Source organism: Branchiostoma belcheri, unplaced genomic scaffold, assembly GCF_001625305.1.
Source record: "Branchiostoma belcheri isolate BF01 breed outbred unplaced genomic scaffold, Haploidv18h27 scaffold8, whole genome shotgun sequence".
NCBI lineage: Eukaryota > Metazoa > Chordata > Leptocardii > Amphioxiformes > Branchiostomatidae > Branchiostoma > Branchiostoma belcheri.
Window position 1 is genome coordinate 3,513,688 of NW_017804464.1, and position 14,094 is coordinate 3,527,781.

General features: G+C 38.6%; 1 protein-coding gene across 1 annotated transcript in view; it reads right to left on the reverse strand.

The window, feature by feature from the left end:
• Positions 1-14,094, reverse strand: part of LOC109486244 (thioredoxin domain-containing protein 12-like) — a 98,920-nt gene that overhangs the window by 30,373 nt on the left and 54,453 nt on the right. The window contains exon 4 of the mRNA XM_019789977.1: positions 1,497-1,570. Within this exon, the coding sequence (XP_019645536.1) occupies positions 1,497-1,570 (74 nt within the window). The remainder of the gene's footprint in view (positions 1-1,496; positions 1,571-14,094) is intronic.

Below are 14,094 nucleotides of genomic sequence, written 5' to 3' on the forward strand. Positions count from 1 at the left end.
AAAGGTTAATGGAACCAAATAAGCAGAACATCAATCTGTACCACGGTAAATTGAACTGGAGAATCCCAGAGCCAAGGAAGAGAACAGCTGTGACCCTGGTGGGATTGGCTCGTAAATTACAGGAGCACCCGAACAAATTTTTCACCAGTTCAGAGAGTTCGTGAAAGGTAAAGGTAGTCTACGTCGGTGAAGGTTAGACATCCAGGTACATTTGTAATACTACTACTGTCAGTCAGTCTGTCATCAAGGTACTAAGATATGCCAAAAAAAAAACAGTTACTCAAGCAACTGGATATGATTCCCAAAATCATATACAGTTGTTTCAGTAACTGTTTTTTGGCATTGAGGTAGTCTGTTTTTGTAATAGGGTACGCACACTCTCTCAACACATTCTCTACTTTCACACCACCTTTAGCGATGTGTATTGAATTTTAGGCTACTAAGATACCTCAAGTCCGGTTGTCCATCTTTTTATCTACACGTACATCATGGATGGATACCTACTGTTTAGGTGGTGCAGTCAGTTTCTAGAATCATACAATTTGACAAACAATACACATCACACAGAGTACAATCTATGCTGGTATCTGATATCCATAGCATGCATAAACCTGATATTATCAATAAGTGTTGGGCTATTTAGCATGCTTAAGGTGTGACTTGACCCCCTATATAAAAGACCCCTAAAAGTCCCCATGGGCCAATTGTGTTTGTTTTGAAAAGCCGTGCAAAGTTTGAGACAACCCCCAGGATTCATCTCCCTTGAGAAACTCTCCCCTCTCACTGACCCCCAAAAAGCAAACAGTTGAAGAATTAACTTCGACCCGGCCAAATGAGGCTTGTAATTGGTGAGTAGTCAAGTTTATAAACACACCTGTGCTCGTAGCAGGGTAGGAAATACTTCTTCAGCCATGGTTGAACACTGGAGCCCGGGTAAAAATCTACACAGCTCAGTGATACTTTGTATCTGATGATACATGACTACAGAATAGGTGCGGATTTGTATGCATTATGTCCTTGGCAGGATTGCAGACTTCCTAACAAGATATTTAGGAACAATGATTCTGATATATAGTGGAGTGGATTCATTCCTTACACTTACTGACATCTAGCACACTGTAGCCGTACCTTAGAAATACATCTGAAGCTGCATAGTTCTCATTTAGAACTTTTATTCAGCCCATCACATTTAGCCTCTGTACACTTGAAGATTGGCAATTATTGTCGGAACTTGTCGGAAACAAAATCTGGTTGTGCACACTAAATTGTTAAGCACTTCAGATGTTACCTCAATACAAGAGTTCTGCATTTGAAGAGAGCCATATCTCAAGCACATTACAGATCCAACCACACTTATCAACAGGAGTGGGTGGCATGACCTACAGTGTAATGCCCCCTTGTGTTTTTCTACTTACCATGCACAGGAATGGTGTTTTACATTATGTAGAAGTTAACCATGTATATGACACAAACAAAAATAACTTTGTTGCACTCACCTCAACATTAACCATGACAAAGTGCTTGCTCAGGTCCTGGATCTGTTTACTTGCAGCAAATTTGGGCTTTAAGGCTGTAAAAAAAGAAGAAAAAACGTGATCAGATGTTGGGGCAACTGCAAAGAGCTCAAATTCAGTACTAGGGTAGAACAGAAGATAAAGAACAACTTGGATACATTATATCAAACATAATACAAATGTCTGGAAAGTATGATGTTAATTCAGATGCAAACATAGGGTATTTTCAACAGGTTTTCACCAATGTACGTTTATTCATAGCACTCCAACTTGGTGAAATATTATCTTCCAACCCTTTTCCAAATTCTTTTCTAACTACTGGGTGTTCAGCACCAAGGACAGGTATCTTTCACATTGAGTGATGAGTATTTGCTGGACACAAAGTGGTGAATTTGCAGCAGAGAGAACCATAAGAATACTCAACAATTTTCCACATTCTTGCAGCTCTTCTCTAACTATTGGGTGTTCAGCACCAAGGACAGGTATCTTTCACATTGAGTGATGCGTATTTGCTGGACACAAAGTAGTGAAGTTGTAGCAGAAAGAACCATAAGATCACTTAACAACACCTGTGTTTAGGATAGGTTGTTTTCAAGATAATTACGTCCTGTGAACAATAAAGATAACTGCCCGCTTTGGTGTCAAGAACCCTCCCTGTCTCAACGCAATTATACACATCAAAGAGGCAGGTAATTATCCCAAAGGCAGGAAGAGGACAGCCATTATGTTCAGTCTTGTTCTAATTACCAGTTTCAGCCTGAAGCCTCAATTAGGTCTTTATCTGTATAGATGGGTTCTGCTGTGCTGACTTGCCGCTTTTTTCTACGCCATCCTATCAGTTTTGATCTCCCTGTGGTTAAACGGCCATCGCTACTGCCAATAACCTCTCCCAACAACGTCCTGCTAAATGACGACAGGTGTCTAGTACGCGGCGTAACTACTTAATGACCCAACTGTCCTTGGGGAAAATTGACCATTGCTAGATCTCAAGCCAGATAACTGCTCCCATGTGGGAAACAGCCTATGCCATCTCTGTTACTCAATGAATATTCTTTTGTAAGGTACTAAATGTTGGTGCTTGTCAATAGCATGTTATTAAAGTGCTTAGCCCCTGCCTGTTTAATGTGGTAATGTCCAACAATAACTCTGAATTATCCCTAAGGCCACACCAATTGATTTATTGGTTCTCTGATTTTTTTTTCAGAAAAAATATGAAGTGGCAGGGTGAAAAAAAATTAAAAATAGGAGCCATGATGTCAACATACCAGGCTGAATTTTAATTCAAACAATGAACTTCAAACTTTTAATCAAACCACTGCATTGATGGATGGAAAAAATGTAACATTAACTCTGAAGAGAAGTGACTTCCATCAACTGTAGGAGCCAAAAGATGAGCATTTAAGAGTTGATTCAGACCTGTTTTTTTTTTGCAATTCAGAAAAAAAATGAAGCTAAAAATCCAAGAACCAACAAATCAAATTGGTGTGGCCTAAGTATGCTAGCAAACCCGCATTGTTCATCAATGTACTATCCCTGTCACTAGTAGACATGGTATCTATGATCAATAAGCTTTGTATCAACATTGTGATCATTACATTGATTCTGTCTAACAGCTGTTGGCCATATTGCTGAAGTTAGATAACTCAGAGATCTCAAGAGTACACAATAGTGATTGTTATGCAATACAAGGTACTGGAGTGAAGCACTCAATATCAAGTAAAGTGCTGCAGTATTCCTCAAATGGATCAACAGAAGATAACAAATGTGTGTAATACACAGATGTGAGATCAGCACCAAGGACAGATATTAGCACCAAGGACAGGTATTGAACCCTTGAACAAAGTAAACAGCTTGTACATTATATGGTTATTTCACACGACGAAACTGAGTAAGTGTAACTGATTTAATGGGTGTGTTTTTTGCTTCAGTTTGGTCAAAGCAGAGCAATAAGTTGAGCAAATAATGACATTTGTATGTCCTTAGTAAGGACACCTGCCTCCCAAACAAACATGCCACACAGTCAAACCCTTGATCACTAAATCATTAAGACAAAATTGGACATATGAAGCTCAAAAGGCACAGGCCATCTTCCAACACAACCCATTAGCTAACTAATGGACCTGACAACTTATATCACACAAGGCGCCAAGGGCAACTTATACATGGTGAGCAGCAATGTCTGGACATTTGTGTAATACTTCTTTGTCCAACATATGAATGAGGACCACTTAAATCATCCTAAGTTGAAGGAAATAGTTCTCTGTTTAGAGGTCATAAAGTGTATGTGATAATCAGTGTATGTCCTTGGTACTGAAATATTTGTTATTCTTTATGCACAAGGAACATGAACTATATAGAGTCTAAATCCCTCCTGCTATGAAATTGCAACATGATGTAACCCAACATTAGTTACCATGGTGACAGACCTCTGGTTCAGGTCATTGACCTTATTGGTTTGGAGAGGACAAGGAAAAAGAGAAAGAAACTGAGGAAAACAATATGTTTTCCTTTGGTAAACATAATAAAATACTTCCTATACCCACGAACAGGGAACAGACGAATTTCCCCATGTACTGCCAGACCAGTGATTGACCTGGTAACATGTCCAGATGTGGCCTTTCAATGCCATTCACAACAGGCATCCATCTTACAGACATGGAAGAACGAACTTATTATTATCATCATCATCATCTGGTGACCATGAGAGGGGTCTGGATCAATCATTGTACATTCAGTCCACATGGTTCTATATTTTATTGATGTATACAGCTCAGCAATCTCAAATCCAATCTAATCTGATGTTACAGAGAAGAATAGTTTTCCCCAAGGTGTCAAAAGATTTCAAGGGAATGACAAATTGTATAATGTCATCTTTGGACCCCTGACAACATGTAGCAAATTGAAGAGGAGAGATCAGTCTTACATGCTCACCAAACTCCAAAAGAAAGAAAAAAAAAACATCTAAAGTAAAATAAAACCTCAATTATCTATCGTTTTAAGCTTCTGTAAGTTTCTGGAATGCTTTGTAAATATTTACAATTTATGACACTAAAGAGACAAACTTAATAAGTGGGTCTGTGTCTACATGTACTTTCTTTGTTCAGTTATATTGATCGATCAACTTTTAGCATTTCTATGGATGTCTAACCTTCATCAGCATTTACAAGTCCTGATCTATGTTTGTCTTGCTATCTTGCAGGAAAATGTGGGTTTGCTATCTCTGATAGCACAGCATGCAGGCTGCCAGCAAACTTGCCAAGATTGGGCCCTTTTCCAACAATGCTCTGACTATTTTCATCCATCACTATATACATGTACTACAGATAAGACAAAACACATCTACAGCAATGTTTCCTCACGATAAAGGTGAATGTCAACCAATAATGAACTCTAAATATAACTGACAATGAAACATGATACAATTGTCATCGACATAATTGTTGACTTATGATCTTAAAAATGTAATAATGACTGCTAGCTACAGGAAGTGCAGTACTAATATGCAAGCTGATATGGGTTTTATGTCAATTTGGAATGTACTGTTGGCAACAAGCCAATACTATCAATTGCACATGCAATCTGCCTGAATTTTTCTTTGACTGAAAACAAGTTTGTGTACATGAATACATATACATGAATCCCTAGTACGTTTTCTACAGTACAAGGCTCAACATCATAGTGATTTTCCAAATCCTCAGTGGCTTGCCATTTCTACAGCGACCATCATTTAAAGTGTACACGTTTTGACATTCATATCTAAAGAGTTCTGGAGTTAGATGTTATGACTGAAACCATGTATTTGCTAAAATGTTATATTAACATAAAAAAAACAGATGAACACCAGTTCAAGTTCAACAAGTCTGCCTTCTACCAGTATAGACATGTTAACACCATAATCTTTGGCCTCGTTCCCTGTTAACATAACAACAGGTCTTTACCATTGTGACCTCTCTGGTTAACAGATTGTACCATTACCAGAACATAAAAAGCGGTCTTCAGTGCAAAGTGAGTCTGACCTCCCTCTATCAAACCACTGACACATTGCGACCTGTGCTCATTTTGGTGCATAACAAGACCCTAGCAGAGCCACCTACCTGAACCTTGCAAACCTTACATTGCCTTTAGTATCTATATATTTTTTTTAAAGGCAGTGAAGCATTGTTGCTGGAGTGTGTGTATTTCTGTTTGGTGTGTGTGCATGTCTATTTGTGTGCATGCAGCAGGATTGGACAAGTTTTCAAAAACCACTTGTATAATCGGGCAAGCACATGGTCATTTCTACTTGCCCGAACCAACTTTTCACTTGCCCAATGCAAAATATACATAATTCTTTGCATTTTTACCACAAGGAGAATTTTTTCAGTAAAAGAAGCACTTTATTTTGTTCTATGCTTGACCAGTATTTCCCAAAGTGAGGAGGTTTGAGACTTGCAAATGATTCTCTGAAAAAAAGTCTTACTTTTAACCTGCATCAATAAGATATTATTATTTGTACATTATGGGAAAATGATGAGTGATTTTGCTCCAAACATTTGTTGATAAAAATGACATCAATTTCTGATTATCCTACTAAATATGCTGTGGAATATGCATCCCTCACTGCACACAACTATGAGGTCAAACCCCTTGGGGAGATCTTTCTAAACCAATTAAATCACTACACAGTGTATCAACAGCTACAACACATGGCCACATTTGTATGCTTCACAGGTTGAAAGCATACCATAAATTCCCTTCTTTTTTCTTTGTACTACAAGACTTCATAGCATATACTTTAATGCCATCCGTACTCCACTTCAAAGGTATGAAAAATGGCCAGGCCTACTTATACCAACCTTAGACATTAGTCACCCTTTTACAGTGTATATGAACATTTATATGAAAAGAAATGATTATTGTGTGCATATAAGAAATCTTCAGAGGCATCCACATGAGTAATGGCTTCCAAGCAGCACTTCTGAAAAGAGAGCGCACTTAATATAAGCTATGCAGGGCTCAAAATACCACCTACATAAGCAGGTTACAGTGTAGGTAAACTTGGAGCTGTACAGCTATTTCTGATGTCTACCTGCACCTAACCAGCACTGGTCCATATGTACATGGTTGTATAATAATTATACATGTAGATATACCAGTATATGGATTTTCATTTGCTGACTGTTACTACCTATGAAGTATAACAGTAATAATGGCAATGCTCTGTTTGTATATGGTTGTATAATCATACATGTAGGTGTAGTGGTATAATGGATTTTTTCATTTGCTGACTCTTACCAACTATGAAGTATAACAGAAATAATGGCAATAATTTTTTGAACAGTTTAAGTATGATCCATACGTCCTAAATTCTGAGTGGTGCAGGTAAAACTTGTCTGGTGCAGGTAATTTTCAATGTTATGTACCAGTGCAGGAATGCAGAAAAAAAGGTATTTTGAGCCCTGTCTATGTAATCTACAGCTAGAAAACTCTTAAGGATTCTCAGGTTTTATAGGTGAGCTTCTGACTCACATTTACAGGGTGAAGGTGATACATTCGGTGGAATATGGGTAATATGCTTAGTGCTAGCATGGAGGTGTTGACATATAGAGAGTTAGGCTCGTGATTCAGGTCAACTCGTGTTAAAAGCGACAGGCAGTAACGTCTTAACGACTGATCCCCACAGACATATCCATCTATCTTGTGCTGCGTTTGGAATATCTGAGTGGCACTGGTGAAGATAGAGTAGGAGCAATGTGTAGGCACATGCCAGACAAATCTTTTACAAGCACATGTGCTGTATGTATGTAGTTGCAACATGCAATAATTTTATATATCACAAGAGAGTGGGTACTGTACATTTTATATTACAGGAGCTGGTGTGTTATGCCGAAGGGCAGTTATACAGGTTATGCAGATACAGATACAGAAGAGAGAGGCTTTGTCCATTTTACATTGCAAGAGAGAGGTTATTTTAAAGTTCCAAGGTACTTTTAACTGTTTGAATCCTACTTTGAGCTTTTTCTCATGAAGTAACACATTAAAGTGAAGGGTAGGAAATACAAAAATTGTCAGTACGTTATATGGAAGGCCCCAAATTAACCTGGTACAGGTATAATGGGTCTAACTCATTTGAGCAGGTAAATGTGTATACTTACCTAGGTGTCACCATGGACTCCTCTCTAAACTGGTCAGCACATACAGAAAGAATTGTTAAGAAGCTCCTTGCTGGCCTTAATGCCTTAAGCCGGGCTAAACCTTATGTTACTAAGGAGATCCTGCTAGTCATGTGTCGAACCTTGTTATATACTCACCTGGATTATTGTGATACTACATGGTTACTGTCACTTTTTCATTGTAACAAAGTAAGATCACAACAATTGACTAGACTGTTAAATCGGGCAGCCAGGATTATTACTGGGCGATCACTCAAAGATCGTGTACCTACAGAAACCCTGCTTGCAGAGGCTGGTATGGTACCCCTGGCTGAAAGGGTGAAACTGAACACATTAGTAACTGTACACAAGGCAGTTCGCCACAAGGCACCTGCCTACATGACACATATGTTCAAATGGCTGTCACCCCCAGTGCTGAGAGTTCGTACTCGCACTGCTACGAAACAGCTCTACAGCTTCGACCCTCACATGCTGGACACTCCCAAAGCACATGTGGAATCTTTCAAGGGCAGCCTGCAGTACCAAGGGCCAGTCCTGTGGAACTGTCTTGCTGCTGACCAGCGGCAACTGATAGCAACGTCAGCTTTTAAAAACGGACTGTAGATGACCGCAGATGAAATGTGCCTATATTGTATACTGTGATTGTTTTGTATAATATGTAAATGTTTGTAATATTTGTTGTATATTGTTGCGTTGAACTTGTGTATGTAATTTTTAATGTGTGCCCAGGGATACCTGAAAATCAGATCAACTGATCTGAGGTATGCCCTGGTGAAATAAATAAACTTAAAACTTAAACTTAATGGTACAGTATATGCACTCCACCTCAACTCATCTTGACTCGATGCCCTTGAATTAAGTACGCTTAGAAGAAACTCATCTTAGATTATCATGTCCTTGAATTAAGCGTGCTTAATAGAACCTCATCTAGGTTTGCTGTCCTTGACTTAAATGTGCTTAATGGCAATGATTGTGTTAAAATAGGACTGTAAGCGTAAGGAAAGCACTAACTACATATGAATGGCTGCTTAAATGAATCTTATTGCTGAGTGGTCATCGATGCACCATGATGGAATAAGGAGATGCCTTGGATGAGATTAGTGCTGGAAACCTTGATTTGTTTTGTTAAATATTCCCACTGCAACTGAATCTCCTAGCTACAGTAGAGTTAGTTACCTAGGTTTAGGAAAAAAATTGTGAGTTTCCTGTTTCAGTCCTGAAAAATTAAGGTCGGTAGATAGGGATAGACTTTTAGACTTTAGGGATCCAACTTGTACAACACAGTTTAACAAACTAAAACTTGGATAAGGACACTGTTATTTTCAATGTCAATGTTAGAAAACCAATCTATTGTACTGTGTTTTATCACCCAGGGGTCAGATCATGGAGCTAGAAAAGGTTGATCAGCTCGAAAAAAATATTTATGTCCCTTGCAGAGGTCTACTAAAAAAAAGTCTAGTAGCTAGAAGGTTGGCAGGTTTTTCTAGGGTCGGTCGTGAAACAGGAAACACAACTTTATTTTTCGTAGGCCTGAGCAGGGAAAACTCAGTCTAGTAAAAGGGGAGAGAGTGCAGTGATTAATCACTCCAATGGAAGAGTTCTCTATTCTGAGCCTTAGCCAGATGATAACACATTAACAGCACAAAAATGGAGCATATCTTTCTAGGCCATCATATCCTTGACTTTTAGCCTTTTACCATCAGGTCTTACCTGTCAGAAAGTCAATCCTACCTGTCAGAGGATGGATAGGAGATTATATCAAAATGAAAAGGCAGGCCACATTTTATGGCATTAATGTACAAAGAAGTAAGAAAATTCCCCCTTTCCATTATATTGTACAAAGCTTTTCCATCTACTGTCAGAAAAATGGTTCTTTGAACACTTGCAATCATCAACCTTTCCAAAAGACTTATCATATCAATAAAATGCTACAGAAAGACATCAACCTGCACAAATATCTAAAAACCTATATTAACATTTTTTGGACTCCACTTGATATTTAAGTACTTCAAAACTATATTGTATTCTCTCTCTCTGTTAGTCAGTCTCAAAAAGACCATGACTTAACTATTTGCTTATTTTACAATTCCTTTACAAATCAAATCAAATTAACTTCAAAACTGTACGTAAAGACAAATTCTGCCATAGAATAACAGAGGATAAAGTGGGTGGGGACATTGTGTCGATTATTGTAACACACAAATCTGTGGTCATCCTTGTCTCAGGTGTTTTTGGGGGGCACATCTGGAATGGCGGGTCAACTGTAATCCCCTCCATTTGGACTTTCCGTTTCTTTCATCCCTTAAGCATGGAATTACGAGGCACTGAAGTCATCAAGACTTATGGTAATGACCTTCTGTAATTATCGACTTTGTGGGCTCACAACGACCTTGACAGTGTGCCATGTTTGAAAAGTTAGAGGTCATCTGCACCAACCATGTCGGGAGGGGGATCTACTTGAAATATCTACCGATACATGCAAATCAAATATACATGTGGGTTAACTGCCATGTTGCCATACATCCACATGACTACATAAATTATTTAGCATATCTAGTAATGTAAAAAAAGGCCAATGAAATTAAGGTAAGTACTTTTTGCTGCCTTCACATTTACAAAAAAGGATCTAAAGCCATGGGATATAGAATGAAGCAATGATTGCTTTTACCTAAGAGATAATAAAATTAGGTCATCTTCAGAGCCAAGTCACCTGCATATAATAGAAGGTTAAAATTTCCATTTTAGGCATATAATCAAATATAAAGTATCAGAAATTCACATACAAAGTATCAACATTAGGAAAGCAAAATCTAACTCAGAAATAATATTCAAATTCTTCTTATAAAAAGGGTAACCAATACAATTTGTATTGAAGTCCATAGGTTGTCCAGAATCAGTAAGGCTATATGTATGTACATGTGATAAGCAACGGACTGAAAATCATCACATGAAGCTTCCTTCAAAGATCACAAGTATCCCAAAACATCAAATTAACTGCTGTCCTTTCCGTGACTCGGGACATACATCCAGTCCCAAGTGCTCCTCACATGTCCCCTTATTTCCTCCGATGATCATATTGACCGCCTTCTCCGGATTATCATCACCAAAACCAATCTGCCTATCACAACCCAAACAGTACCCAGATGAGGAGGCTTCGATTGGAATGGCAGGTAATTCCCAGAAGCGCCCGCAAAGCCTCATCAGTTTCGCTCGCGGCTCGGTCCAGCTGGACCCGTTCATCGACCCCTTCCCTCTATTATGTACCCACTCATCCTTGAAAACAATTTAAAACTCTGATTGTCGGCCCTTCAGTGACACATTATCGGCCACCTTTGGCAACAAATCACAATATCCCAGCTCATCATTCTCCAGCCCGCCTCTCTTTATGCCTCCCGCAATTCTTTTTCACATCTTTGATGCGAGCCTGGAGCTTTCCTCCACGAAAAAAGGCATCGCCTTTTTCCAGAAAACTTGGTGAACATATGTAGCCGTCAAAACCAATTTCTTGTCACGTTTCCTTTCTGCGGGTTGACAAAAATTACCATATGGTCGATGAAACAATCCAGCCGGGGACTGTGACGGGTCAGCTGTCACACCAATTGAGGTCTCCTTCCCCAAAGGAAAGAAAAGGGTATAGTGAAACCAGGGCTCCTCACTACTTTTTCTAGGTACATGTATGTGCAAAACTGCACTTTGGCACAAATTTCAGGCGTGATTTGAAAAAATTTATGTGCAAAATTATATCTAGTTTGGTTAATGCAACTGTTTTACTGTGTGTTAACCTTCTTAGCCTTCCACAGCACACAGGTCCTGGAGTTTATATACATGTATTAAGAATAAGAGACCAAACATTAACAATGCAAGTATGTGTATTTATTTGCCAATTGCTCAACAGTAATACTTAGGGACTTCTGCTGAATGACCATGTTAAGTAGATTACAATAGAATAAGATACTGATATTTCTGGCTGAGAGACATGACTATTGACTGTGCATGTGATGATGAGCAGTCTTGATAACAAATGTATTAACGTTAGTCCCTTTTCTTATCAAGTTTCCCTTTATGTACAAACTTTGGAGATACGCAGTGCAAACATAATATCGGTATTTTCTAGGTGCAAACAAGCTTTCATCACAAGCTCCTTTGTGCAAAATTGCACATTCAAAATATTTTGACGTGCAAATCTTGAAAATCACATGCATTTTGCATATTGCACGTGGGTATTTCGAGCCCTGAATACTGATGTACAGTATTGACTGTAGCGTTACACCAGGCTTTACCATTTTTCCACTGACCTTTTCTATTACACCTGCCGTTTGTCACCTGTGATAAGAGTTATCATCCGTGCATGTTGACCTACATTTCCCGTAAGTTATCGTTGGTCCTTTCCTTTCAGCCAAACCCACGTGGTTGGCTGAGTCATTAATGTATTTTATCTTATAAAAGAGCAAGAAAGGAAAATGAAAAAGCCAGCGGTATGATATAAAATATAACACCGAGGAAGGCATTCTGACTTTATATATCATTCACCTTCTTGGGCGAATGGATGGCTGGGTGCATGACTTTAAAGTGCAACCTTACAGTACTCCTTGTCAGGATATTATTACATTTTCATACAGATGTATGATAAGTCTAGTCATGACTTTCATAATGCTCCTGTACTGTGGGGTACAACTTGAGAAAGTTGTATTGATCGTAAGCCCGAATACTTACAATAAGCCCAAACTATACTACACACTAACCTGCTGACTACAGAGCTTTTTCAGTCTTTCCTTCCATTGAGTATTGCATAATGGATGTTATACTAGGTACAAAGTACGGTGCCAGACAATGCATGCATAGGTCATACCCTTGTGGTTGGATAGCTTGATGGCTTTCCAATAGATCCAATTGGATCCAATTGTCCAGTTGATTCCCAGAGTTCCAAAAGAAGACCAAAGGTTACCATCATGGGTGGTCGAACTCCCATCAAGAGATAACACCCAAAGGACGAGCGTGTTTTGTGGCTTTTCCAGTATCTAATTGCCATATTTATCTCAAAGGCGATATATTCAGCAGACAGTATCTACTTTCCTTTATACTCTATTGTGTGAGTTGTATCATTGACTGTCAGTAACTTGTACATGTTTTCTTATAAGCAAATTTACTTTACTAAAGGAAAATTCATACAACAATACTTTCAGCACCAAGGACAGGACAATGACAAAATAATAGTTTTTTGTATAGCTATATACAATCGGTATTTATCTACAAAAGATATTGGTATTTATCTACAAACATTACCACAACTGTCAGCAAGTAACCTAACAAAACATTCTTGTAACATTACAAAATACTTTTTCAAAAGATACCAAACCATTTATTATTTAGTCCATACTGTTAACAGATAATAAACAATACATGGCTGAATCATCACTACAGCATATTGCTATGAGCCAGAAAATAAACATAAAAAGTTCAAATAAACATAAAGAAAGTTTCAGCCATCACTTCAGTTACAATTTACATGCGCTCAAACTTCTTGACAAGTCAAAATTGGTGTGCTTTCAGAAATCCCATTACCATGTAATGTCTAATGCGTTGTAGTCCCATTTTGCCAAAGATTTGCAGACCTCGTGACAAAGCCAGCCTACGCAGATATAGAAACTTTCAGCAATTTTATGACTTCAAATAGACACGGGTGGTAAAATCGGCAGCAGGAACCAAGTGTGCCGCTACTTTCAAAGCGGACCTGTGCCGTGAGTTACTGCAATGATTGTCTGCTATCAGTCTGCTTTATTGCCTGGCACATTAAGTTGCGATCAGGTCATGACCGCTTTGTCAGTAGCCCTCGTCAACCGCCCACTAATTTGACGCAACAGTGCAGCTGCTAAGCCTCTGTGCATATCATGGGGAAAACAACCTCCATTGACTTTGAGAATAAGGGCCACTCAAAATGGGATGTTCTTCTGAAGAATGAACAATTATCTGACTGATCTACAGGGGGCAAAATAAGCATGGGACTCAGTGTGAAGGATTTCTAAAAAGGGAATGTGAGCAAGTATTGGAGAAAGAAATTGTTTTGGTGAGAAAGAACATTGTGGGAAATACATCAAGATTGCATGTAGCTGCTATGGATGGCTACTTGTATATAGTTGTTCTGTAAAATTCAATACAACACCGTGAAAAAACATGTGTCTTCCCTTATCAAATATGCAAGTACATGCACCTCACATAACTCTTGAGCCACAGCGATGCCTCAAAACACACAGCAGATTCATTGACAAAGGATATCAGTAAATTCTGTCAACTCTGTCTAGACATGGGAATTATATGCTTGTGAATAATGTGAAGATCCAGCTATAAAGTACAGACGTGTCTAAAATGAAAGTGCAGCAACAAATTCGGAACGTTTCTCCTACAAATGGTTCTACAAATCTTTCATTTCC